Source organism: Lolium rigidum, chromosome 6 (genome assembly GCF_022539505.1).
Source record: "Lolium rigidum isolate FL_2022 chromosome 6, APGP_CSIRO_Lrig_0.1, whole genome shotgun sequence".
NCBI lineage: Eukaryota > Viridiplantae > Streptophyta > Magnoliopsida > Poales > Poaceae > Lolium > Lolium rigidum.
In genome coordinates this window covers 45,328,548-45,354,727 of record NC_061513.1, presented here as the reverse complement: position 1 = coordinate 45,354,727, position 26,180 = coordinate 45,328,548, and the positions used below count along the sequence as shown (strand labels likewise).

General features: G+C 45.5%; 3 protein-coding genes across 3 annotated transcripts; 2 read left to right on the top strand and 1 right to left on the bottom strand.

Annotated features, from left to right (window-relative positions):
* Positions 1 to 6,282: 6,282 nt before the first annotated feature.
* On the top strand, positions 6,283 to 9,060 carry LOC124659544 (signal peptide peptidase-like 3). The gene is made up of 14 exons (XM_047197405.1): positions 6,283 to 6,447; positions 6,537 to 6,692; positions 6,785 to 6,896; positions 6,994 to 7,113; positions 7,191 to 7,315; positions 7,416 to 7,601; positions 7,692 to 7,726; positions 7,809 to 7,962; positions 8,062 to 8,115; positions 8,193 to 8,285; positions 8,390 to 8,529; positions 8,627 to 8,697; positions 8,805 to 8,885; positions 8,996 to 9,060. Exons 1-14 carry the CDS (start codon positions 6,283 to 6,285, stop codon positions 9,058 to 9,060), a joined length of 1,557 nt encoding a protein of 518 aa, XP_047053361.1.
* Positions 9,061 to 14,493: 5,433 nt separating this feature from the next.
* On the top strand, positions 14,494 to 18,237 carry LOC124661380 (protein YLS7-like). The gene is made up of 3 exons (XM_047199238.1): positions 14,494 to 15,171; positions 15,316 to 15,593; positions 16,846 to 18,237. The coding sequence occupies exons 1-3, from the start codon at positions 14,727 to 14,729 to the stop codon at positions 17,641 to 17,643; spliced, it is 1,521 nt and encodes a 506-aa protein (XP_047055194.1). The 5' UTR covers positions 14,494 to 14,726; the 3' UTR covers positions 17,644 to 18,237.
* Positions 18,238 to 24,707: 6,470 nt separating this feature from the next.
* LOC124658896 lies at positions 24,708 to 25,818 on the bottom strand. Its single transcript, XM_047196893.1, has one exon. The coding sequence runs from the start codon at positions 25,741 to 25,743 to the stop codon at positions 24,865 to 24,867; it is 879 nt and encodes a 292-aa protein (XP_047052849.1). The 5' UTR covers positions 25,744 to 25,818; the 3' UTR covers positions 24,708 to 24,864.
* Positions 25,819 to 26,180: the final 362 nt, after the last annotated feature.

Genomic DNA, 26,180 nt, shown 5'->3' with positions numbered 1-26,180 from the left:
TCGCTGCAATTATTTCTCTCGCATTTTACTTACTCGTACTTAATTCATCTGTTACATCAAAACCCCCTGAATACTTGTACGTGAGCATTTACAGTGAAACCTTCATCGAAACTGTTTGCCAACACCTTCTGCTCCTCGTTGGGATCGACATTCTTACTTATCGAAGATACTACGATACACCCCCTATACTTGTGGGTCATCAAACACACTTATTAATAGATGAATCAATTTTATCTTTATACGGTTCATGATACTTATCAAAATTCTTCTTAGGCAATTCATAATGAGAGGCAAAAGCTTTATAAAGATTTGCAGCAACTTGAGAATCAAGACCATATATAGCACTCATATTACGAAATTTATCAGTATCCATAAAAGCTTCAATGCATTTATAATCATAAATTATACCTGATTCTCTATCTTTGTCGTTCTCCCAACCTTCGAGTATTTTCTTGGATCCGATCAAGAAGGTCCCTTTTAAACTCTTCTTTATTGCGTGTAAATGATCCGGAACAAGAAGTAGCCGGCAAGGTCTTGTCTTGAAAAGAAAGTCTTGCATAGAAATTATCAATAATAACATTACCAGGAAGCTCATGAATGGGGCATTTGAGCATTAAAGACTTCAATCTCCCCCAAGCTTGGGCAATACTCTCTCCATCATGAGGCCAGAAATTATATATGCGGTTACGATCTTTGTGAATTTCACTTGGAGGATAAAATTTGGAATAAAATAAAGGCACAATGTCCTCCCAATCAAGAGAATCACCATTCTTCAACAATTTATACCAATGCGCCGCTTTACCAGACAGACGATATAGAGAATAGCTTCTTCCTAACTTCATTCATAGCAATACCTGCACATTTGAATAACCCGCATAATTCATGCAAAAACGGTAAATGATCACCGGGATGGACGGTTCCATCCCCTTCATAGCGGTTATCCATAACATGTTCAATAATTTTCGTAGGCATTTTATATGGTATTACTTCCTCACACGGCGCCTCATCCACTACCGTTGCGGTAGTAGTAGATTTCCCAAATAGAAATTGAAGAGAAGATCTCTCCATAATGACTTATAGCGACGAGCAGAAATAAAATCAGCACAAACGGTAAAGGTTTTCCTTACCAATTCCGCTTACCAATAGCGCTTCACTCCCCGACAACGGCGCCGGAAAATAGTCTTGATGACCCACAAGTATAGGGGTGTATCGTAGTATCTTCGATAAGTAAGAATGTCGATCCCAACGAGGAGCGAGAAGGTGTTGACGAGGCAGTTTTGATGAAGGATTCACTGTAAATGCTCACGGAACAAGTATTCGGGGGTTTTGATGTAACGGATGAATAAAGTACAAGTAAGTAAAATGCGAGAGAAATAATTGCAGCGAGTGGCCCAATCCTTTTTAGCACAAAGGACAAGCCGGTTTGTTTACTTATAATGACCAAACGTTCTCGAGGACACGGGATTTTAGTCTAGTGCTTTCGCTACATACAGCTGATTAATCTTCATTGTTTTGATAAGTGTTGTGTGTGTGAACCTGTGCTAATGTACCGCCCTTCCTAGGACTAATACATACTTGTGATTATACCCCTTGCAAGCATCCGCAACTACAAGAAAGTAATTAAGATAAATCTAACCACAGCCTTAAACTATGAGATCCTGCGATCCCTCCTGCATCGATATACCAACGGGGTTTAGGTTTACGTCACTCCGGCAACCCCGCAATTGGCAAACGAGTACAAGATGCATCCCCTAGGCCCATAAATTGTGAAGTGTCGTGTAGTCGACGTTCACACGACACCACTAGAAGAATAACACCACAACTTAAATATCATAACATTGAATATTACTCAACCATAGTTCACTACTAACAATTAGAATTCACCCATGTCCTCAAGAACTAAACGAACTACTCACGAGACATCATATGGAACATGATCAGAGGTGATATGATGATGGATAACAATCTGAACATAAACCTTGGTTCAATGGTTTCACTCAATAGCATCAACAACAAGTAGAAATCGAGTATCGGGAGAGTTTCCCCTATCAAACAATCAAGATCAAACCCAAATTGCTACAGCGGTGACGATGTCCGGCGGTGGAGATGGCGGTGATGATGGTGGAGATGATGATGATGGTGATGGAGATGATGTCCGGCTCGATGGCGGTGACGATGGCGTCGATTTCCCCCTCCGGGAGGGAATTTCCCCGGCGGATTCCCGCCCGCCGGAGAGCTCTTTCTCTCTCGGTGTTCTCCGCCCCGCGAGGCGGGCTGTAACCCTCGTGAGGATTCCTCTGTGGCTTAGGTCTTCGGGACGAAGGGTTTCGCGAAGAAAAGGAGGCGAAAGGGGCCGAGGGGGCTCCACACCACATGGTGGCGCGGCCGAGCCATGGGCCGCGCCACCCTATGGTGTGGGCCCACCACGGGTCCAGTCGGCTCCCCCTTCGGCTTCCTCCGTCATCCGGAAAAATAGGATTTTTGGTAAAACTTCCTTCCACGGTTGATCTTCCGAAATATTGCATCCTGACGGTGCTTTTTCCAGCGAGAATCCGGCTCCGGTGCTCGATCCCCAAATAATCATGAAACATGCAAAATAGATGAAATAACATAAGTATTGTGTCCCAATATGAAATATATCAATTAATAACAGCAAATTATGATATAAAATAGTGATGCAAATTGAACGTATCACTCACCGCTAAGAGTAGGGAGAGGCGGCGCTCCAGATCGGGGAAGATGCGGGCTAGGAGTGAAAGAACACTGGCAAAGAAGAGAGCGGGAAACAACAGAAAACTGTACCAATGGCAAGTGGGTCATGCATGTATAATAGAATATAGATGATTTTTTTTTAAAATGTGATTTGAGGACATGTCAAATCCCAATATTTAGTTATGCTCAAAAAGGAGCTTTTGAGATCCAAGGATATTGAGTATGAGCTAGAGTTGCTCTAATTGCTCTAAGAGGGCTCTTGTATACCTCAATAAGAGGTTGAGAAGAGTGGCTCTTTTGCTAGTGGTGTTTCATGAATAAGCTGGGCCACGTTAAGACCCGTAGTGTTTTACTATTGTTGCTTTGAAAAGTTATTGATATGTTAGGCTCTAGAACTTTCATTTCACTTAATACTTAATATAGTTTAACATAGACTATAAAACTAGTGAGATCACTTATACTTAAGATATTTAACATGAACTCTAAAACTAGTATTATGTTTACTGACACCTAACATAGAGGGGAAGAAAATTCATGTAATAAAGACCAAAGATATCTATCTTATTATATTATTCTTCTTAGATCTTAAGGGAGCCAAGACAATTCTTGTAAGACATGTAAAATAGGACTCCTTGTAAGAGAGTGTAAATAACTCACCAAACTTCTACAGCAAAATATTCTTAAATTAAGAGCAAGTTATGTTAAATTTAAATTGTATGACCGATAAAGTATAACATATTGGTTATAAATGATATCATGTACTTGTATCGTTAAGGCAATAGAAAACAATTTAGTTAGAATCCTATGATGACCTAAATATATTAAGCAACTTTAGTGTAATTAATTAATAACTATTAATTTGAATATGCCTTAGGTTTATCGATGAATCTAACCTGCATTAATAGTTGGGTCTTTGACTTTTAAACTGACACAATGATTTGATCTTAATGATTTCTTCTTATCAAAAACAAGGTTTGTCTCCGTATAGGCGTATACTATAAGCAATTAAAATCAAATAGAGGTACACGAGAATGTGATATGAACACTAATGTATAAAATCCATTTATATCTGAATGATGTAATAGTTATAAATATGATGCTAATTATACAATGTCCCCACTAATTTTTTTGTTTCATTTGTTATTATTATATTCTTATGTGTAGATCTTACATGGGGTCAAATGGCGCAACATCACCGCTCTTAACATGAGTTTACCACATTACTTCCTATATATTAGCAACCAAATACCATCAAGTTGCGTGAGCCAAAATACCAGATGCACATAACTAGGGGTGGACACAAAGCTCAAGGCTCGAGGCTCGGCTCGGGCTCGACAAGGCTCGGCTCAGGCTCGACTCGGCTCGAAGGTCGGGCAAGCCAAGCCTAAACCTTATGATCGAGGCTCGAGGCTCGACAAGCCCGCTCGATAAAGCTTGCAAGCCGGCTCGAAGGCTCGATGTAGTAAATATTAATTTAATGTGACCTTTATAAAAAATGTAAAAATCAGCAATTATAAGCATATGTATTGATCCATGACAAAGTATAACATAAAAATTCAACCACAAAAAATAATCTTAACAATCACGAGATCAAGCAAAGGTGATTATACTATACACAAAGCCATTAATGCAAATAAACTATGTGGTCTATGTGTAGCGATCAATAAACAAAAGGTTACGTTGGGATCAATCATCACAGTAAGTTGTAGGTTCCAGGATAATGCATTTCTCGCCGGATTTATGTTCTGTTCAGACAAATCAAACCACATATTATCCTCTCGATAGGTTGGACCTGGATTAGAGATTTGTATTAGTGCTCCCCACTCGAATCCTACAAAACTATATCTGTACCCAATTTTTTCACAGCGACAATGAAGTGGAGGTCTGGAGGAGAATACGGAGGAGCATCCAGTGGTTGAAGTCTGGAGGAAGAGCACCCGGGGTACGAAGAGCAGGTGCAGGAAAATGGCGGGAGGAGGATCCACAGGCGTAGCAGCCAACAGAGGCAAGAACGGCCGCTGCGTGCGTCGTCGTGAGCCTTCCGAGCCGAGCCAAAAGCTTGTCGAGCCGAGCCTCGAGCTCAATTTTCAGACTTTTTTAGCAGCAAGCCAAGCCCAGGCTCGGCTCGAATTTCACAAGCCTGCGCAAGCCGAGCCTCGAGCCGGCTCGGCTCGGCTCGATTCCACCCCTACACATAACCAAACGCCAAAGCCTTGTTCACCCACTCTAATGATGTCGGCAACCAAACACTATACACACTAGAAGTTTCATTAATTTGAATCTTCATATTTTATATGAAAAATGAGTTTTTGCGAATTTATAAAAAAATGATTTGATTATTCATTGCTAGACTTGATGCATGAATGTCAGATAAATCTAAATGTTTTTTCATCTTAGAGTTATGCTCAATGTTCGGCCCCCTCTATGTGTATTTCCTGGCTCCGCCGTTGGGTGTGGGTGTTTCCATCACGGTCCATTTATTTTTCGAGATCCGTCCTCACTATGGTAGATGGAAAAGATTCCTTTCTCTCTTCTTGTTTTATCCAAATCTCAAAGCACAATGGACGATTACAGAAACACCCACACTTGGTACAAAATATTTCTCAATACTCGTGCACACATTCGTCAAAACAGAGCAGTATCGTTTAGAGTAAGACCGTACTTTCGAACAGGATGTCTCTACCCCAGGTGCATATGCACCCTTATTTAAAATGCATTTTAAACATGTTTAAAAATGTAAAAAAATACAAAAATTAATATCTCATTTATATCTTGATATGTTACATGCTCACAAAGTTGTTTTAGCAAAAACCGACATATTTGTGCCCTTGTGTAAAAAAATACTCCCTCCGATCCCAAAAAACTGTCGGATGGATCATTTTGTACAAAAAGCCTCGCTCTTAATGCCTGCTTGCATGCAGTAACGACAAATCAATGCGGGCAGAGACATACGCATGCTGACGTGCATGCATGGTCGGGTGATATAGCTGGTTTTCAAAGGATTAAACTGCAAAACGTAATTGTACTAATGTTTCGGCACTTTTTTAGGATCAGAGGGAGTACTAATTTTGGTGCTAAAATAATGCATATCTCGAGATAGTTTTTTATCTTTTTAACACAAGGCAACAAAATATAATTTTTATGTGAAACTTTAAGTTCGCACATACGAAATATTTTTTCCAACATTTTTTATTTTTTTAAAATATGTTTTATATATACCAGGTGCATATGCACCGGGTTGAGTTTTGTGTTTCAGTGCACTTTCGTCATTTCACGTGTCCAGCTGAAAAGTGGAAGAAAAGAAAACATCCAATGCATATGCAACGTGCATGCGAATTGATCAGCACGAAACCCGGGCTCGGACGAATGGCAGCCACCCCCGGTTCCACAGCAGCAGGCAGCATCCCGGGAATAGCACCTGCCAGCGCAAGGCACGGTGCGTGCCCGCGCGCACAGACGACGCGTGCGTGAGCGCTGCTTCGTTAACGCGAGGAACGTCGTACGCGCGACCGACGGCGTCTCCGGTCTTCCTCGCGCGTGTGCGCCGGTCAACCCAGACACATGGCGACGATGAGCAGCTGCAGCTCCTCTCGCCGCGGCGTCGCTCTCCTCCTTCTCCCCGTCCTCCTCCTGGCGTGCCTGGCTCCGGTCGCCGCCGGAGGCAACGCCGCCAGCGACTTCGAGGAGGACGGCTTGTCGCCCAAGTTCCCCGGCTGCGATAACCCCTTCAAGAATGTACGCACGCGCGCATGCCCGGCGATCGATCGGCGGCCTGTACATTCGATGAAATAAATCGATCGACCGCTCATCCCATTTGGATGCAGGTGAAGGTGATGTACTGGGTGGACGGCGATGAGATGAACGCCCTGACCGGGATCACGGCGAGGTTCGGCGGGGTGCTGCCGGTCACCGCTTCCGTCACCCAGAAGCTGCCGGCCGTGGTGCCCAGCCCCAGGACCGGCTGCGACAAAGACACCAAGGCAATTATATTATACCACTCTAGCGTACCTCCAATTCTGCAACTTGCCACGCAACTGATCGAGCTCTGCGTTCCGGTGAACTTGATTTGCAGCTGGCCGGCTCCATCGCCGTGGCGGAGCGCGGTGTGTGCACGTACCTCGAGAAGGCCTCGGCGGTCGAGTCCAGCGGCGCCACGGCGATGCTCCTCGTCAACGACAAAAATTGTACGTGCGGCAGTCGCGTGCGCGCACTGTTTATTACCATTGCTCGCTACATTACATGGTGCTCACGGATCATCAAAGCTCTTCCTTTGGCTGGCAGCGTTGGAGATGATGGCGTGCACCCAGAACGACAAGGTGCCCGACCTCAAGATCCCGATCGTGCTGGTGTCGAATTCTTCTGGACTGAAGATCTTCTCCGCCATCGACGGCGGAGCAAAAGGTGAGAGCTAGCTGGATCAACCGACTGATTGCCAGTATTGCAAATCAAGTGATAGTGCGCGATTCGTTGCTTCGCAGTGAACATTCTGATGTACACGCCCACCAAGGCGGCTTTCGACGGCGCCATCCCTTTCCTCTGGCTCATGGCCGTCAGCACCACGGCATGCGCCGCCGTCTGGACTATCGTCGTGGTCGGCGAGGAGGTAAAAGAACAGAAGAAGAAACAGAGCCCTCGCTCACAGATTCACTTGTCCATTGATCTGAAATAAATGGCTGCCATGCATGCGTGTCCTGTGGGCGCAGAAGAAGCCTCCTCCAGCGGCTGGAGACCAAGAGGCTCCTGCTGAGCCTGAGATCGTGGAGCTGGAAGCCAAGACGGCGGTCCTGTTCATCGTCGTGTCGTCCTGCGTCCTGCTGTTCCTCTTCTTCTTCACCTCCATCTGGTCCGCCTGGCTGCTGGTTATCATGTTCTGCTTCAGCGGTCTTCAGGTAATTCTACTATCAAGTTCTTGGTTCACTTGATCAATGGACTGATAAGTATTCATGGACTTTCTGACGACTCCTGTATCTTTCTTCCAGGGCTTGCACTTCGTTACATCGAGTCTCATTGTCAGGTAGCATGACTTGCTGAAACTTAAGTCTTTCTCTCTGTCACCCTCGTCTTAACTGTTTGCTGGGAAAATTTGATGTGGACAGAATATTCAAGTGCGGCGACGCGAAAGTGAAGCTTCCTTTGATCGGGAATGTCACGGTGGTGACGCTCGCCGTCTTGCCGGTAGCCCTGTTCGTCGTCGTCATGTGGGCAACGCACCAGAGTTCAGCGTTTGCTTGGGTTGGCCAGAACCTCATGGTATATCTGATGTGCTCCAAGTTGCCGAAATTCACCATTTGATTGGGTCATCAGTTTATTCGTTTTAATCTTACTGGATGGTCGGTTCTTCTCTGTCAGGGTATATGCATGATGATCCTCGTATTGCAGATAGTGCAAATGCCAAACATAAAGGTAAGGCCACCATACACATCCTAGCCACACTGATCTTGCACAAATCTCTAATGTGCTTGGGGATCGATCATTTTTAGGTCGCGTCGGCGCTTCTTATCAGCGCGTTTCTGTACGACATATTCTGGGTGTTCATCTCGCCCTTGATATTCAAGAAGAGCGTCATGATCACGGTAAATTTGCCTTCTAACAAACTGTAAACACACACCAAATCCTAGTGCAACACCAGTGATCCCAGACAACATTTCTCATTACTCCGCCGGTGTGATCGATGCAGGTTGCCAAGGGCACGGAGGAAGGGCCGAGCCTCCCCATGGTGCTGAAGATGCCCAAGGAGTTCGACGTGTGGAACGGCTACGACATGATCGGGTTCGGGGACATCCTGTTCCCCGGACTGCTCGTCGCCTTCAGCTTCAGGTAAGCCAGAACTGCTTACCTCTGAATCCATCATCTCTTTTGGATTGAACGTTACCAAAAACTGTTGCTGAATTTACGAACTGCTGTTGAGCTGCAGATATGACAGATCACACGGTAAGGGTCTGACCGACGGCTACTTCCTCTACGTGATGATCGGCTACGCCTTCGGTATGCAATATACTCTCTCCATTAATTTCTGAATCCCATAAGAACAGCCTTGCTAATGGCATCAACATTAATTTTTGGAAATTAACTAACTGTCCCGAAAAATTCAGGCTTGTCATTCACATATGTCGGCCTGTACCTCATGAAGAGTGGTCAACCAGCTCTGCTCTACCTTGTCCCTTGCACACTAGGTACCTACCAGCCCAGGCTCCAGAGTGATGCCGCCATTGCAACCATTGTCCTTGCAGAATCTAGACCTCTTGACATTGCTTCATTTTCTGCTCTGGAATTAATCGTGCAGGAACCATCACCTTGCTGGGCGCACAGAGAGGAGAGCTCAGTCAGCTCTGGAACGCCAAAGCATAGCATCCTGGAATGCTCCTAGCTGACAGCCTTGGCTCCACTTGCTGCCGAGAGAAGGCTCCACACCTACGGTCGCCTTGAGAGCTAGAAATTATCGGTTAATCGGAGAAGGGAAACATGGAGATCTATGGCGATTATTTTGGAGCCGGGGTCCATGTCGATCGTAGGGTGCAGGTTATATTAACCATCTGTACGATGTTATGAGATAGCACTGCTTATCCAAACATCACAAGCGTAGTTTTATACATACCTTCAAATGCGTATCTATTTAGCAGCAACGTTACACGGGCACACTCCGGATTGTTATTACTTGACAGTGTGTTAGTATAAAAACTTCCGTGGATATGTCAAATGTGATGTAAATATACGAGCAGGATTAGCTTATCTTTGCCATCGTGATGTTTTGTTAGTTGCATTTGATGATTTTACCATGAAATACTGGTTTTCCTCTTTCCTAGACGTACTGCTCGTAAATGTCACCATGTATCCTGCTTTATGTTGGTTCATATGGAGTTGTCGGAATAATATTATTTTTCACAAGACTAGAGTTCGGAAAAAAAAAGTTATACGTTCGGCTACACAATGGATCCAGCTATGGTCTTTTATGCTGCCAGATGACCAGCAAGAGTTTATGATTACTGAATGCAATCGTCTGTAGATTGTCGCTTACGGTATTAGTTAGGCTGGTTAGCGACATACTAGTAGAAAGAGATGTCTAGCTGCCATATGACTTCTTTTTCCAGATGATTTTTTTGTTGACCTTACGTGATGTATGATTTGCAATAACTTGATAGTTAGAACCTCGTAATAAGAACATATACGCCCATAAATTGATGCAGAGGTCGGTATCCCCATTTCAAAAAAATAGATATATGCAAATGCAAAATATGAGAAATAAAGAGAAATAGTCCCTCCATTCCAAACCATTGAAGTTTAGTATCTTTCTCATATGCTCATCTAATTTAAGTTTGAACACGTTTACAGAAAAATACATCAGCGAGTATGCTACACCTTATACACATCATTAGATTTTTCATAATAATTTCAGTAGATTTGGTCTGATTTAGAAAAAATTGACTTGCGGCAAAGCTAGAACTTCAATTAGTTTGGAATGGAGCGATTTTTTTAAATTATCTACCATGCAAAATTATAAATGTTTTGGTTTATTTTTGATAAAGGAAATATAATAATATTAAATATCAATTACACCTCTGCAACAACATAATATCTAGAACTTCTATACATCAAGGATGCACATAGCCCAAAAAATTAAAGGAAAAGAAAACAAAGACCCCGCCGAAGTAATCAGAGACTCGCAACAGTGAGAACAACCAGTGGTGATGACATCAAGACCCCGAAAAAGGCTCTCAAAACGACGCCTCCAGAAAACATTGCCATTGTCCGGTCTAACCAACTGGGCAGATCATGGGTTTTCACCCTGGAGAGGATCATATCTCCACACAATGCCTTCAACAAGAAAACAACTAGAAAGTCGTCATTGCCAAGTAGAAGAAACGAAGATCAGACCTAGGATTTTCACCTCGATACCGCCAAGAATGAAGTCTTAGTTGCGACCCCTCGCAGAGAACATTGTTGCAAAACAATGATCATTCACCGGCTCCCAACTCAAACTGAGCATACGAGATTGATCTTCGAGAATTTATCCATTCTTGTACAAACATGCCCGTCATGGTCGCTCCATAACACCTTGGAAATTGTAGCAAGGAAGGTGCTAAGGCGGATCGAAGGTGTAGATGGGTCGACACAAACTAAAGGAACAAGGAATTTCACATCGGCGTTGATGATGGCGGCCCAACAAATGGCACTTCCATGGTGAAATCAGAGGAGGTGGAATAGCCCAACGCTCCGGTCACCACATGAGCCAATTTGGCGCCTGCAAATCACAAGTCAGCCCGGAACGTGCGTGATCCATCGTTGTCTCCTACCCTGACCTTCTCATCCTTGCCATCTGTGACGCTGCCGCCAAACTCGCGGCCTGGAGAGATCCCAATTTAGTAGATCGAGATCGAGGGCCACCCAAGCCGACGACACTGGCGAATCGCGTCCATGGGCGCTGCAGAGGTGCTAGGTGGCGCAACATGGAGCGCAACACACGAGGCCAAGCCAACGGCGTTGGATCAGAATATATCAAGGACACCAACCATAGAAGACCAAAGGGTATTGATTCTAGCCATATAGCTCTTGCCGCATCTGCCCTCGCCACCCCCGCATGTATGTTCACTACCCACCCATACCCCACCAACAGGAGGAGCAGAAGCATCGGCATGCCCACTTCTCTGCCGCCAAAGTCGCATGCAAAGAAATCATACGAGTAAATTCTCGTGAGAATAATCTTGGTTTTCTTGTATTGATATTTTCTAGTGATATCAACATTCTTCCCTGTGCAAGCATATGAGTGGTTACTAATGATCGAGCATCCACATCCATAAACATCTTACGCCAAATCTCTTTATCTTATGTTTGACGTCCATTGTGCCAACATGTAATGGATGATTGTACCATTGAGTTTAAATCCAATTACAAAACTCCGATCTAGTTCACCTTTCGCAAGGTCACCATACTATGGAACAAAAGGTTGCACACTTTTGACCAAAGGCTTTTTCTCTCTCTTGAATTTATATCAACCCAAACAAACTACTCCACAAAATTTGAACTAAATTCATTGGCTTGCTCAATTTTAAGCTTTTCTTTCAATTTCCCCATTTACTACTCAACCAATGTTTGCATGAGTACATACATATCTCAGAGTATCTAATAGAATATATTTAGGGCTTGCTTGGCTCCCATCATTTATGGATAGAATCAAGATATTCATTCGTGATTTCAAAAATTAATTTGGTTGGCTGCCATGGAATTCATTTGACAAATTCACAGTTTACATCCCGCGCCTAACCTTAATTCCTTTTCGTACCCTATAATTTTGTGGATTTATCAAATATAAAATGATATCACAAATGTCATTCATTCCATATATCTACCAAATGAAATGAAATGAGATGATAGGTGCCAAACGAGCTCTAAATATTGTTGATGGCTACATGATTACTTCCCAACACATAAAATCTAAATTCCATGATATCATAACTTCATTTTGATTCACTTGGAAAAAAGTACTTAGGGCACGTACAATGCGGTGATGTCAATCTTCCCTTAGAGATGCCACGTCAGATCTTTGCTTAGTTGGAGGAGAGAGAATGAAAAGAGAGAAGGTTGTCTTCCCTTAGGTAAGGGATCTTCTCTTAGGAAATAAGGGACTATTTTCTCTATGGATACGTCTAGTGGGCGGTCGCGTGCTCGTTTGCAGAGCTCAGCATACCCTCTATATTAGGAAAGCTTTTATCTCCACTGATAAAAACGGAAAGATTCGATGGTTAATTTGCTGCTTCCCACTCTAAGCGCGTTAGTACGTCTTTTTTTTTCTCCTAACCGTGCATGCAACTCATACAGCTCATACCAGTTTAGCCAGATATTGTAGATCTATTTCAAAAAGCTATAACTTTCAAACCATGTATTGAAATTATGATTCGCTTTCACATTTAGAATCCTCGTAACAAGATCTTTAAAACTAGATCTGGCTTGCATATATTTCAACAAAAAAATTAAGAAGCAACTTTGATGCGATATAAAGCAACTTAGGCTAGCAACTAAGCAATTTTGATACGTGCCGAAAAAAGATTCAAAACAATGGTAAATAACTTCGCAACAACGGTTGACATCTTTATAACAAATAAAATGCAGCTTCGCATGTTCACAAATAAATAACTTTAAAAACAACACTGCAGTGGCATGAAACTATACAAAAAAATGGTACACAACTTAGAAAGCAACCACAAAAGCAAAGAGCACGTTCACGATAATAGTAAAGAACTTTAGTGCAGTTTTATGTACCTTCATTGTAGTGGTAGGCAACCTGTCAAATAAAGGTAAGCAACATCGGTGCACCAAAGTAGTAGTCGGACATCAAAGTTGCTAGGCATTGTCAACACTAGAGTTGCACACTGAGGCACCAAAGATACTCTATCGGACACCAAGAATGTGCCGCAAGCACCAAGGTTGCTATTTCCGGTTCCAAAGTTGCTCCCTCAGATTCCGATGTTGCTCTGCTGGGCAGCAAAGTTGTTTCGTCCGGCCCTAAAGTTGCGCCGTCGGGTTCCGAAGTTGCTTTGCTTGGCAGCAAAATTGCTCCGTCGGGTTCCGAAGTTGCTCTGCGAGGCAGCAAACTTGCTCCGTCCGGTTTCAAAGTTAATCCATCGGATTCCGAAGTTGCTTTGTTGGACAACAAAGTTGTTCTGTCGAGTTTCAAAGTTGCTTTGTTAGGCAGCAAAGTTGCTTTATTGGGTTTCAAAGTTACTTTCTAGGATACTAAAATTGCTCTCTCAGGCGCGATGCTGGAAGGCGTGGGCAGCGCCGGCGATCCTACACCCGCCCGACGTCCATGCTCGCCGGCGCTACTTTGGACCTTTGGTGTGACGAAGATCGGAACCAAGGGAAAATTCCGTGCGCGATATTCCATATGACCATGTCGTGTAAGACTAGCGCTCGACGGCTCCAGAATCCAAAATAGTGCAGTGCGCTGTGTTCCCAGCTCATGTGAACGGGCCGCGCAAACCACGTCGACCACGTGCTCTACGCCTCTACCCGGTAGAAAAGCACCTGGCCCACCACGATCGACCGGTCGTGCCGTCCGCTCTGGTGACCGCTCGAGACTTCCGTCTGGCACACGCGCGCTCGGAAGATTTCAGGTTTCTCTATTGTATCACATATATCTTCCCTTAGCAACAAATTTCCTACCAAAATTTAATTATTCATATTAATTGCTAGAGATGGTTGTAAGAGATAATACTCCCTCCGTCCTAGTTTTTAAGTCATATTCTCAAAAACTATTTGTCCCATAACCCCCACCTCCTAGGCATAATTTTATTTAATGTGGAAGAGAAAAGGGTTGCATGCACCAATGAAGGAGAGAAAGAGAATGCATGCACCAATGAGGAAGGGAAAGGGGCTGCATGCACCAGTGAGAGAGAGAAAATGAGACCCAATCAGCTAGTACCTTGGGCCAAGATATTCAAAAATTGTGACTTACAAACTAGGACGGAGGGAGTACATTGTATGACTTGTATCTAATGCCTTCTCTAGCTGATGAAGCGGGGTAAGGGAAAACATGTCTTCTCTACCATTGTACATGCTACTAGGATGCACTCCCATTTGGCAGGCTAATAAATAAGGCAATTCCTGCAAAAAAGAAAATTATCATCCCTTGTATTTTCTGGAACTCTCTCTACAGGTTTAATTGCTCCGGTAAATGCTGTAATCAAGTCAAGTCACCACAACATGTGGCTGATGATCCAACTCGGCGCTTTCGATCTACTTGCCCAGAATGTCTGGTAAACTTCCTTCCTTTCACCACTCATACCTTTCTCCTCTTCCCCTCGCCTGCACAGAGCTCCAACCGCGCCGCTGCCCCGCCGCCGTACCCGATCTACCTCGTCGTCGTCGGCACCGCCGCCCGCGATTTCGGGCGTTGGTCTTCGAGGTACGAGCCCCCTTCGCCACCCAGGGATCACTGAGGTCCACGGATTCCGGGCGCGCCCCATCTGGATCCGTCCCCTGAATCCTAGGGGCGGGCTCCCGGAGGATCGGATGCGGCCATGAGTTTGCCGGGGAAGAAGGCCCCGGCCGGGGCCGGCGGGATCCGGCGGTGGCTCTCCACCGTCGTGCTGTCCGCGCTCGCGCTGCTGCTGGCCCTGGTGGTGATCTCGCTCTCGCTGGGATCGCCCCTGCCCGGGGCATCGATACACGAGTACCTCACCGTCAGACCCAGTGACCCGAAGGGGTACGATGCAGCCACTGATGGGAACAATGATTCTACCATTGCTGTTCCATTATCAGAGAAAGAGTTGCAGCAGGGTGGCCAGGAACCCCTGGCCGCGCACAGTGACCAAAGTGGTACCCTGAATTCGAGCGAAGATCCAGCTGCGGTCGGTAACAAAATACTGGATCCAGTCGTTTTAGACGATGTCACGCCAAAAATCGAGGAGGGAACCATCCCTGGTGCACCAGATTCATCCAGTGATTCCCAAAGGCCCGATCAAGGTTAGCTTTCAGCTAATTATTACCTTGTTCAATTTCTGCACAACATCTTACATTGAATGAAATGTTGTTTGTCACACTACACTGATTTATTCATGACAAGGGCATGGCTCGGATACGGCGAGTTGACCGGTGTTATTTGCACAGGCACCTGTGATCTGTACCGCGGGGAGTGGGTTCTCGATTCGTCTGGGCCGTTGTACACGAACAACTCCTGCCCTATTATTACGCAGATGCAGAACTGCCAGGGAAATGGGCGGCCGGACAAGGACTACGAGGCTTGGAGATGGAAACCTGAACAGTGCATCCTCCCTCGCTTTGATGGAAGCAAGTTCTTGGAGCTGATGAGAGGCAAGACGCTTGCCTTTGTTGGGGACTCGGTTGCTCGAAATCAGATGGAGTCCCTCCTCTGCATCCTGTGGCAGGTGAGATACTTCTCTGATACTATTAATGATTTATTTATGTTCTCACTGTGATTAGCCAGCCCAGTGGTAGCTTGCCAATTACTGTTCGTGACCAACTTTACTGACATGAATTATTTTTCCTGAAAACTGATTAAGTTATCTACAAGATCTATGACCTTTTGATGATTGATTGAGCATTGAGTTTTTTTTTTAACTTAGGCTTGTTAAATAATGGAACAACGTTTTGCATACAAACCTGATTGATCAAATCCTCCACGCAGGGAGGGTTTGAATCAATCGCCACATGCCAACACGACATGCTATTTCCTACCTGGCCAGAGTATGAGTCACACGGTTCCCTTCTCTGTTGACTTTATAAACAACACAACCTGGAAAATAGGACAGTGGAACCTTTTATGTGTTCCACAGTCCTGGCACAAGCAGATTTGTTGGCACCCGAAGCATTTAGCTGGGCAATCAAAGATGCACAATCATTTTCAAAGCAGACTGACAGTGATCTATCACCCCAAGTAGACATGATCACTTTGCCTTCACTATTTCTGAGAATGCCTCCCCACACACCCTTTTTTCCTTCTTCCCAAAAGCTAGCAGCGAAATTCAACTTTGCCCACCCTGAATTAGGCTTGATCCAGGTGCCTTCCCCAATCATTTGCTGAGGTTTATCTCTCTGTTGATGATCAACCAAGGAAATTCGAGTTAATGTGAAATAATTTGATTAAACCGTGATACCAGCTCATGTGAGAAGCTTATCAAAGCATCAGAACAGCTGCTGATGGGCAGAAGAGGGGCAAAATAATTTCCTGCGGTGAAAGTGTAAAAGCAAAACTAGTTGTTTCTCATCGTATGCCTGACAGGCATCTTTTGCAACTTCACTATACTGATTGGTGTTTCTCATCACATCTCTTACATAATCTAGTCAGAGGATGTTTTTGAGATATTATTGCTCGAAACTGTGTACTTTGTCAAGTTATAAGGCCCCTCACATTTTGGGAAATCTTCCACTTGCAAAGTATATCTCTAATATCAAACCATATTATTAGTTTTTGATGCTTTGTTGCTTTGTCATTATGTATGACTTCTTATGTAACAGAAACACATCTGAATTGGCTTTCTTCGATGTACTGGCTTAATGTTTAGATCGACCTTATCAACTCTGTGATCCAATATTGAATGTATCTGTAGCTTATTTCCTAGAGCAACATATTATTTGATTTTTTATGTTGATAGCAATTTTTTCTTCCCCTTTTGACAGGTAGAAACCCCAGTAAATCGTGGCAGCCGCAAGTGGAACAGGTGGATCTTCAGGTCAACATCAACAACTATCATCCGCATCTGGTCTTCTTGGTTAGTACACAGATCAAGTGAAGCTGTGGGGATTGCTCCTAAGGGTCTTGATAAGGTTTTCCTGGATATAGCAGATGAGACGTTCATGGAACATATCCCAACTTTTGATGTACTTGTCCTTTCATCTGGACATTGGTTCGCCAAACGATCAGCCTATATCCTAAATGGCAATGTTGTCGGAGGGCAGCTCTGGTGGCCTCGTCAAGCTGGAGAAATGCAGATCAACAACATTGATGCCTTTGGAATCTCAGTCGAGACTTGCCTGACTGCTTTGGCGACTAACCCAAATTTCACAGGTATAGCTGTTCTGCGCACATTCTCGCCAGATCATTACGAAGGTGGGGCATGGAACACTGGTGGATCATGCACCGGGAAGGTTAAGCCCTTGGATGAGGTGGTGAGGAATGGGTTCACAGATACAATGTATGGAAAACAAGTCGCAAGCTTCAGAAAGGCAGTGCAGAATTCTGGGAAACATAGCTCCAAATTGAAATTGATGGACATAACTGAACCCTTTGCCTTGAGAGCTGACGGTCATCCTGGCCCGTACAGAAGTCCTGACCCAAACAAGAAGACTCAGAGAGGGCCAGATGGAAAACCTCCACCTCAGGATTGTCTACATTGGTGCATGCCAGGACCTGTCGATACATGGAACGAGATGTTGTTTGAGACTATACGAAGAGAATTCGAGGGAGATAGCAGCTGAAGAAAAATGTTTGCTCATAACTTGGTACTACGCGGTACGTTCTGTGACTCTGCTAAACATCAGTGTACATGAGATCGCTTGCGATGTTGTTGTTTTACCACAAATAGGAAGGAATACAGTCTTAGATGCAAAAAAAAAACAGATTAGGAGTGCTTGACAACACTTGAGATAGGACTGGGAGGTTAAGAGGAGATTCTTTTTGGTTGGTTGGGATGGTGGGAGGGTGTTGGGCATGAGATTTAGCTCTTCGAGTCCAAAACTCCCAATCCCTTGCAAGAGGTATGGAAAAGGGTGGAGATAGTGGCCATATTTTTTGCCTGGCACCTTGTCGTACAAAACAATTTGTCGCCAAATTTTGTAGAACTGAATACCCTATGGCTCAAACTGGTGTTACGAGCTCTGACTGAGTATTTGCAAGTTGCTAGGAGGGAAATGCAATTTCTCTTTTGCCCAAATAATGTTCTTCTCTTGCCACCATTGTATTATGATTATCTGCAAATATTGATTGTAGAAAGCACACATGTATTTGCTCTTGCTTAGATGTGTCCAGTACTATGATATTGTTCTGTTGTTGAAGAAACGGTATAACAAACACACACTAGTCCTACTTCCTTCGGAATCATTTTAGTACTTAGCTTGGAGAGGTTGCTGTTGGTTGCTGGATTTTGAACTCTGAAGCCGTGTAATATACATGCCACTTGTTTACTGCTGGCAACAAGCTGGTGCATCTAGGATTTTCTAAAACCGTTGTATACATATTGCAAGGGAAGGATATAATATCAAAGCTTGAATTACCCTCTGTAAGACAAATGTCTAACGGAAATGGCCTAATCTCAAGACCTGATACAAATGCCTTCTTACTCCTTTTTGTGCGAAGAAAAAAACTTGCTGGTTACTTGCAATTATGCAGTATGATCTGCAACACTGCTAAACATTGGTGCATATGAGATTGCTTGTGATGTTATACCATGAGTAGGAATGACTGCAGCTTTAAACGCATATACAAAAACAAATACATATTAGGAGTGTATGACAACAACTGAGATGGGGAATGGAGATTAAGAAGATCATTATTCTTTTTTGGTTGGTTGGGAGGGGAGGCTGCTTGAGCAATGGTGGAAAAAAGGTGAGTAATTCATATGTGTCTGGAGATATTGGCACACAAAACAATTTATCGCTGAATTTTGTGGAACTGAATACCCTATGGCTCAAGATGTTAAGAGCTCTGCCTGAGTATTTGCAAGTTGCTGGGATGGAATTGCAATTTCTGTTCTGTGCCAAATACTGTTATTTTCTTGCCACCATTTTGATGTGATTATATTCAGATATTCATTGTAGAAAGTGCACATATGATGTTGTGCTTTCTTAGATATGTCTAGAGTATTATGAAGTTGCTCCGTTGTTGAAAATGGTATAACAAACACACACACTAGTCCAACTTTCTCCAGCAGCATTTTATTACAACTTGTTTAGCTTGGTAGAGGTTGCTTTTTTGTTGATTATATCAGATATTGATTGTAGAAAGTGCACATATAATGTTGGTCTTGCTTAGATTTGTCTGTTGTTGACAAACAGACAACAATCACACATTAGTTCAACAAACACACATAGGGTGACTCAGAGATGCCCCCAATGCCTGATTAGCTGATGGGGTGTTGGTTTCTGTTTTTTTTTTTTTTTTTTTTTTTTTTTTTGGTATAAGGGCATTGTTGGGTTCGTAGGTGTTGAGTGGTGGCTTCGGGTTTTGTGATATGTATGTCTTTGGCAGATCTTTGTTGAAAGCATTGCTTTGATGTAGGGAGTGGGGCTTCGGCCCCCTTTCAAGAAAAAAAAGTTCAACTTCTTCGGGCAGCATTTTATTCGTACTTATTAGCTTGGTAGAGGTTGCTTTTGGTTAGTGAAAATTTGAACGCTGAAGCCTTGTATGTGCATGCCACTCGTTTACTGCTACCAACAAGTCAAGCTGGTACATCTAGGCGTTTCTGAAACCTTTATTTGCTGTGAAAGACAAACGACCGATGAAAATGGCCTACCTCAAGATTTGGCACACGCTTTCTTCTGCCCGGCGATTTTCTTGTGGGGAAGTGTACTGCCTTTATCTTTTTAATGTGTAATAATTTGATCAACAAGTGCAAGCATGATGTAGCCAGTAATTCAATACTCCAAGGAAGTGAAATACCAAGCACCAAATAGGCTCCTCAACTGTTACCTCTTAACAACCCCTGAGAATGAAAGGAGGGTCAGATGGTTAGCTCGAGTTAGTTGCTGCCTCGGAGTATCTCATTGGACGTGGGTTTGTGACTTATTTAGCATCTTCTATAAAAATATGCACCGAGCGCTACTGTCCATGGGTCTCTTTTTTTCTCTTAACAACTCCATGATTGTATCGTCTTGACATGAAAGGTCTTGGCTATCTTTCCGTTCACCATGAAAAAGAGAGTTAATGGAAAGAAATTACAGGGCTCCAAACAAATTATATTCCCATCAAGACCCCAGGAGACTAAACAATGTTCTCGTGACTTGTGACCCTTCTTAGTCACTAACGTCAATTTGTTCCTGGGAGGAAGATAATATAGTTATCTCGGTGGTCATCTGAGCGTCTTGATCTCATCTGTTAGGTTTCTATATATGCTTGGAATATGCCACTTGGCCCTTGCCTCCATGCCATCTCTTCCTCAAAGATCTCTCCAAAAGATAAACTATCATATCACATAAGATTGGTACGATATGAAACCACCTGTCATCGTGGCATTACTTCTCTTTCAGTTTTCTTTTGTCACTGCAACGCGTTGTTACCTTTTGGGGTTAGTTTATATGCCCTAGCACACAACCACCGGATCCTGTCTACTCTTCTTTTCGGCAACCATGGGAACAACCCGTTAATGGTCTAGAAGCTGATGTATCAATGGCTTTTTTTATCTTCGGATATCATATTGATGTATAAACATTATAGGATGTGTTCTGCTCCCTCCGTTCACAATTACCTTGCATTCTAGGTTAAGTCAAAGTCGATCTTTACAGAGTTTAACTAAAAATAAAGGAAAAAATATTAATATCTAAAATATAAAATTGGTACTATTAGAATCATCTTGAAATGTATATTTATATTATACAAATATGCAACTATGGATGTTTATATTTTTTCTGCATGTTTGGTCAAAATTTAGAAAATTTAACTTTGACTAAATCTAAAACGCAGGGTAACTAAAAAGGGAGGGAGTATGTTTAGATGGGTGATCTATATCTCTACTTTATGTGACCCACGAGGGTAACACTTTTGTAATAAAGAGGCTTTGGTTTTTTACTGTTTCAAAAGAAAAAAAAAAAAGCTTACCTAGCTACTGCTAGCACAAATAAGGGTGGCTGCTCTTAGCAGAATTTCGTACCGAAACTACTGCTTGGTACGAGATCAACATGTGTCAGTAGTATATAGCTCGTTCTTGCCAAACGACAGCAAACGGATGTATGGTCAGAATTGTTATCGCAAATAAACATGTGCCTCACACAAAGGCCAAAGTACAAATCAAACCCCATGGATATATATTACAGCAGTCAAATACTAGCAGTATATTATTCCGCGGAAACAAAAAAATCTGCAAGCAAATCCCTGGTCCAAATTCTGAAGAGTTCCAACAACAATAAATAAGAGAAAGAAAATGACAAGTTCAACACGGGCTAAACTTCGAGACATCATGAATGTATAATATGTGATCCAAGCCCTGCAAATCCTGTAGTCGTATAACGACCACCCGTGTAGGTGTCGCTAGGCAGAGATTTCATCTCCATTTTGACATGGCATTTTTCATCTCTGGCCGGCCAGCCAGCATGCTGTCACCATTTTGTCACGTCAAGGCTGCGCTATCACCATTCCTATAATTGAACACGTGCCATGTGCCCATGTCGTTGTGCGTTCATGGCCTGTCCAAACGCGTGATACGTGCTCTGCAAACACACGATTGGCAGATATCTCAGTGGTAGGTTTGTGGACGGGCCTAACTTGCGTTCCTTCACGCCCAAGACGAACAAATCTGTGGGCACGCTGCTCTACCAGCCAATGGATCGCATACTACCCCTGTTTTTTGAACAGTCTGGAAGGGCCTAGAACCTGCATTGATATGGCGTGTGCAAACTTTTACAAGAAAGACCTCAAAGAAAAACAAAAAAAACATCGTAGTTCAGATATTTTGCACGAAGCACCCTAAAGATTGTTGAAGAAACCTGACCAAGTCCGATGTCGCTGCCGATGAAGATGGGCTCACAGTCACCGCAATCCACGCCTCCGTCTGGGATATAACCACTTGGGGAGGGTTGAAGTTGGTCGGCCACACCGAAGTCATCGAAGATCCTCCGATGGAGGACGAAGAAACTCGAGCTAGCCTTGAGCTCGAGTGCAGCAGGGCCACCTTCTTGACCGATGATAGCAGTGGCGAGCCTGCGCTGATGCTTGGAGGCCTGCTGCAGGGATTCCAGATTCCGCCGCCTTGCACGACCTCCTCCACCTTGCATGCGCTGTACTTCTCTTCTCCTCCTCCCGCCACCACGGCTGACCACAAGGATCAGAAGAAAACGAACACCACCGCTGAAGAAGAAATTGCCAAGAACCGACACCAAAACAATCCTCCATATGTGGAGGCTGCACTTCGAGCTTATTGGACAGTGACGCTACAACTCCACTCCTCTCCACATCCGGCTTCAACCACCGAAGCTTCATGGATAGGAGAAGCACCACCGTCGACCAGCTGACGCGGCTTGGATGCACTGGCAACCAAGATCCCCTCGACATAAAGCTAGACTACACTAGGGAAACAACTGGTAGACCGAGACTAGGGTCCGGCCTCCCCTCTCTCGATCGACTCAGAGCATGAGGGGGGGGGGATGAAAAAAAAGGCCACCATCTCAATCGCATCCTACTCGAATTTGTCTTGCACAAAAATGTGAGAAAAATATCACCGTGTAGAGGGACAGTTGGCATCCCGGGGAGCAATGCACCACGGCTTCACGTTCATGTGCACCAGGTGGTGGATGTGGATGAGAATTGAGATATGGCCATATCTCTACACACATCTGGCTTGACCCAACACCATAATTAATCATTTATGCAGTCTAATATAGCTAAATTAGAGGTTAACAATCGCCAGTCGAGATGTCACTGGTCGAGCGGAGAACCAGAGCATACTACACGTGGCCGCTTCACCGACGGGCAGGACCATTCGAAAGCGATCAGACGATATAAGATTAGCATACATGCATGGTCCATGAAAGCCTCTCGCACACCGATCAGAGACGAAGATCGAGATTGGAGCCTCGTCAGCTCACCGATGTCAGTGATCGGCGACGGATTGAACAGTGAGGCGCCGGGCCCCATGCGTGGCGCATGTGTGAAGAATCTCAAGCTACACGACGGCCCCTCGAGTGGACAGGCCCCATGACTCGCTAGTACGTTATCCATCTAACCCTGGACCATCCTGACAATTATTTCCTCCATCCCAATCACCTTTTCCTCATCCTGCCCTCCAGAGTCCAGTCCCTACTACTAGCAGCAGCATTGCTTATCAATAACTGCTATTGCATTTTATTTTATTTTATTTCCAAATGATGGATGAGACATCGGCCCCTACATTGAAAGGATATAAGCCGGTTTTCTTTATTAATTTGTTCAACAAATAACGGGAAAAAAGCATACATCAAAAAAATTAAAGCCTTCACACAATATGTACAAATCCGACCATAGATGAAGATTATACCAATAGAACCTTATGCCTAGAAAAAGATGAAATCCCTTATCGGACTGCGAACATCACATACCCCAAGACACCATCTTGACAAAATGAGAACACTCATCCGATTTAGCGGACTCTTAGGGAGCACCTCATGTACATGCTACAAATATCGTCATGGCCATCGAACAAATCTTCATTGTTAAGATCCGCATAAAGTTTATCGATCTTGCCGATGGTGCCACCATTGCGCAAGAAGCCGCCTCTTCCCTACAAGCGTGCCCCGGCACGCGTCCTCCATCGAGACTTCGCGGCGGCGAGCTGCTAAGACCGAGCTCAGCTGGCATCTTCTAAAAAAATAATGCCACCAGGGGCAGAACGGCATCGTACGCTACACACGGCCACCGTTCGATCCGCGAGAACAAGATCTAGGATATCCCTCGGAGCAGCCTGGGAAGGAGACGAGGGTTGTAACAACAATGCCTTCAAAAAGGTAGCAACACACATGCGCCGTAATCGTCCACCACCACCGAAGTCGAGCTCGGCTTCACCGGTAGTCACACGTCCCCAAACCCGCAATCGGCTAGATCACCACCACCATCACCGGAGCTGCTGCACCATGATGCCCGACCACGCCATGGCCACCTAGCTCGTCAAGGCCTGTGCCACCATGGTGCCAGGCAGCCAAGAGCCGCCAACCGTAGCTACAGGGGCAGGACCACCGGGCGGCGGCGGGGGGGGGGCAACCACTGTCAGCACCACGACGTAGGACCTGCTGCCCACCCGCCGATGGAGAAGGACCCCACCCTCGCCGTCCTCTGTGTGGGCTTTGCCCATCAGCCTCTTCCGGTAGTAGCGAGAAGAAGATGAGGAGGGTGGCGACTAGGGTTAGGCGGGTGTAAGAAGTGCTTTAAGGTATGGTATATGACTATATGACAACTTCCTCTTAATCTTATTATTAAGCCTGATATGTACTTAGAGGGTGAGAGGAGAATATCTCGTGAAGGGTTGGAACACGGTGACCATGTGCTAATGGAAGATCCTGCTGCTGCACTGCGATGACAAGATCTCGTACAGGTGATCACACCGCGAATTCTATCTCGCGTGATTCGTGTAAGATAACATATATAACTCGCTCGCAGCTCGGTTGATTGCATTGTATATTTATCTCGTCGCCGACAACCACCGGCGATTAAAGTAGTGGCATCATTCGACCCATGCTCATCCCGCCGGCTACACCTGCCCCCCGCCGCGTCCACCATTTCCTTTCTTCTTTCCGTGGTTCACCTTTCGCGCCTTTATTCTATTTTCATTTCAAGATGAATCACTAGTTTAATGACCCTGTGCTTGCAAGAACAGTTTGCTCTTTTCATAATCTCGGCCAAAAAATTATGTACAAAAGAAAACCGAATTGGAGACCAGCTCGAGCTGATCCAGCTTCTCTCTACATTAATTAATTAATTAACGATGGTCATTCCGGCCAGGCAACGGCGCCGTGGGGGTGCTACTTGATCCTGGCCGCCGGCGCGGCCGAAGTCGACGGGAAGAAACCGACGGCGCGGCACTTGATGTCCATCCCGGTGGCGCCGGGCGTCGGCATTGCCCCGGACGCCTGCGAGGAGGCAGACGACGGCGAGCGCTTGTAGGGCCCGAGCCACTTGGCGAGCATGTACCGCGTCTTGCGCCACGGCGGCACGTGCAGGCCGTGCGCGCGGAGCGACCGGCGCGCCGCGTCGGAGGCCAGGCGCACGGCGCGGCCCACGGCCTCCTCCCTTGCGACAACCGCCGTCGCGGGAACGGCCGCCACGACCACCGCGTACTCCGCCGTCGCGCGCGCTACCTCCAGCCCGGCCCGGAAGTCCGCGTCCACAATGTACCTGGTGGCGGTTTTCTTGGTGCCCTTTGCGGCCGGCACGACCACGTCGAGGTACTCGTACGTCCCGGCCGTGAGGCCGCCGGACGCCTCCCAGCGCGACCTGCACACGCCGGCGTCGTACCCGGCGGCGCGCAGCCGCCGCATCACCGCGCGCCGGAACGCGGCCCCGTGCGCCCGCAGCGGCGCCTCCGCGTCCAGCGCGGCGGCCACGGCGGCCGCCAGCCTGATCCGGAACGGGTCCTCCGCGGCCGGTGGGTCGAACAGCTCCCGCACGGACGCGGCCGTCTCCGCTCCGTCGTCCTCGTCGTCGTCCGAGTCGCGTCCCTTGGGCGCCGGCCCGGCGCCATCCTCCCCGGCACCGCCGGCAGCAGCGTCGGTCTCAAGAAAGGCCTGGACGAGGTCGGAGAGGCATGCGGATGCGTCGTGGTCGCTGCCGCTGCTGGTGCAGCCCCCGTCCCCGCGGAGGCGCGCGCGCACGGCGTCGTCGAGGCGGATGTACACTGCCATGGTCGTCTTCGTCGCCGGCGAGCTTGCTTAACTCGCGCTCGGCGTTTGTGCGTGCGTTGTGGGTGAAGGTTCTGCGATGCGGTGCCCGGAAGAGGTTGACACTTCTGGACCCTGGTTTTATAGGACGGTTGCCAAGGGTTTATTCCGCGGATTAACCCTTTGCGTGATTGCGTTTGTAGGTGACGCCCATTGCTAAAAAAATTTCTGGACCCCGGATGTGAGGATTTAGGCTGGAATATGCTCCAATGGTACGAGCTTTGGGGCCAGGTTAGGTGCCCAAAATAGTCATCTCCAACACCTAATTTAATCGTAATGGATTGATTAGTTCCACGTTTGTGAGTTGATTGACCGATGGCTGACAAATGTTAACGAGAAAGAAAGGTTGATTAGCTTCGTTTATCTTCGAGAAAAGTTCCGTCCATGGTTCGACACGCTTG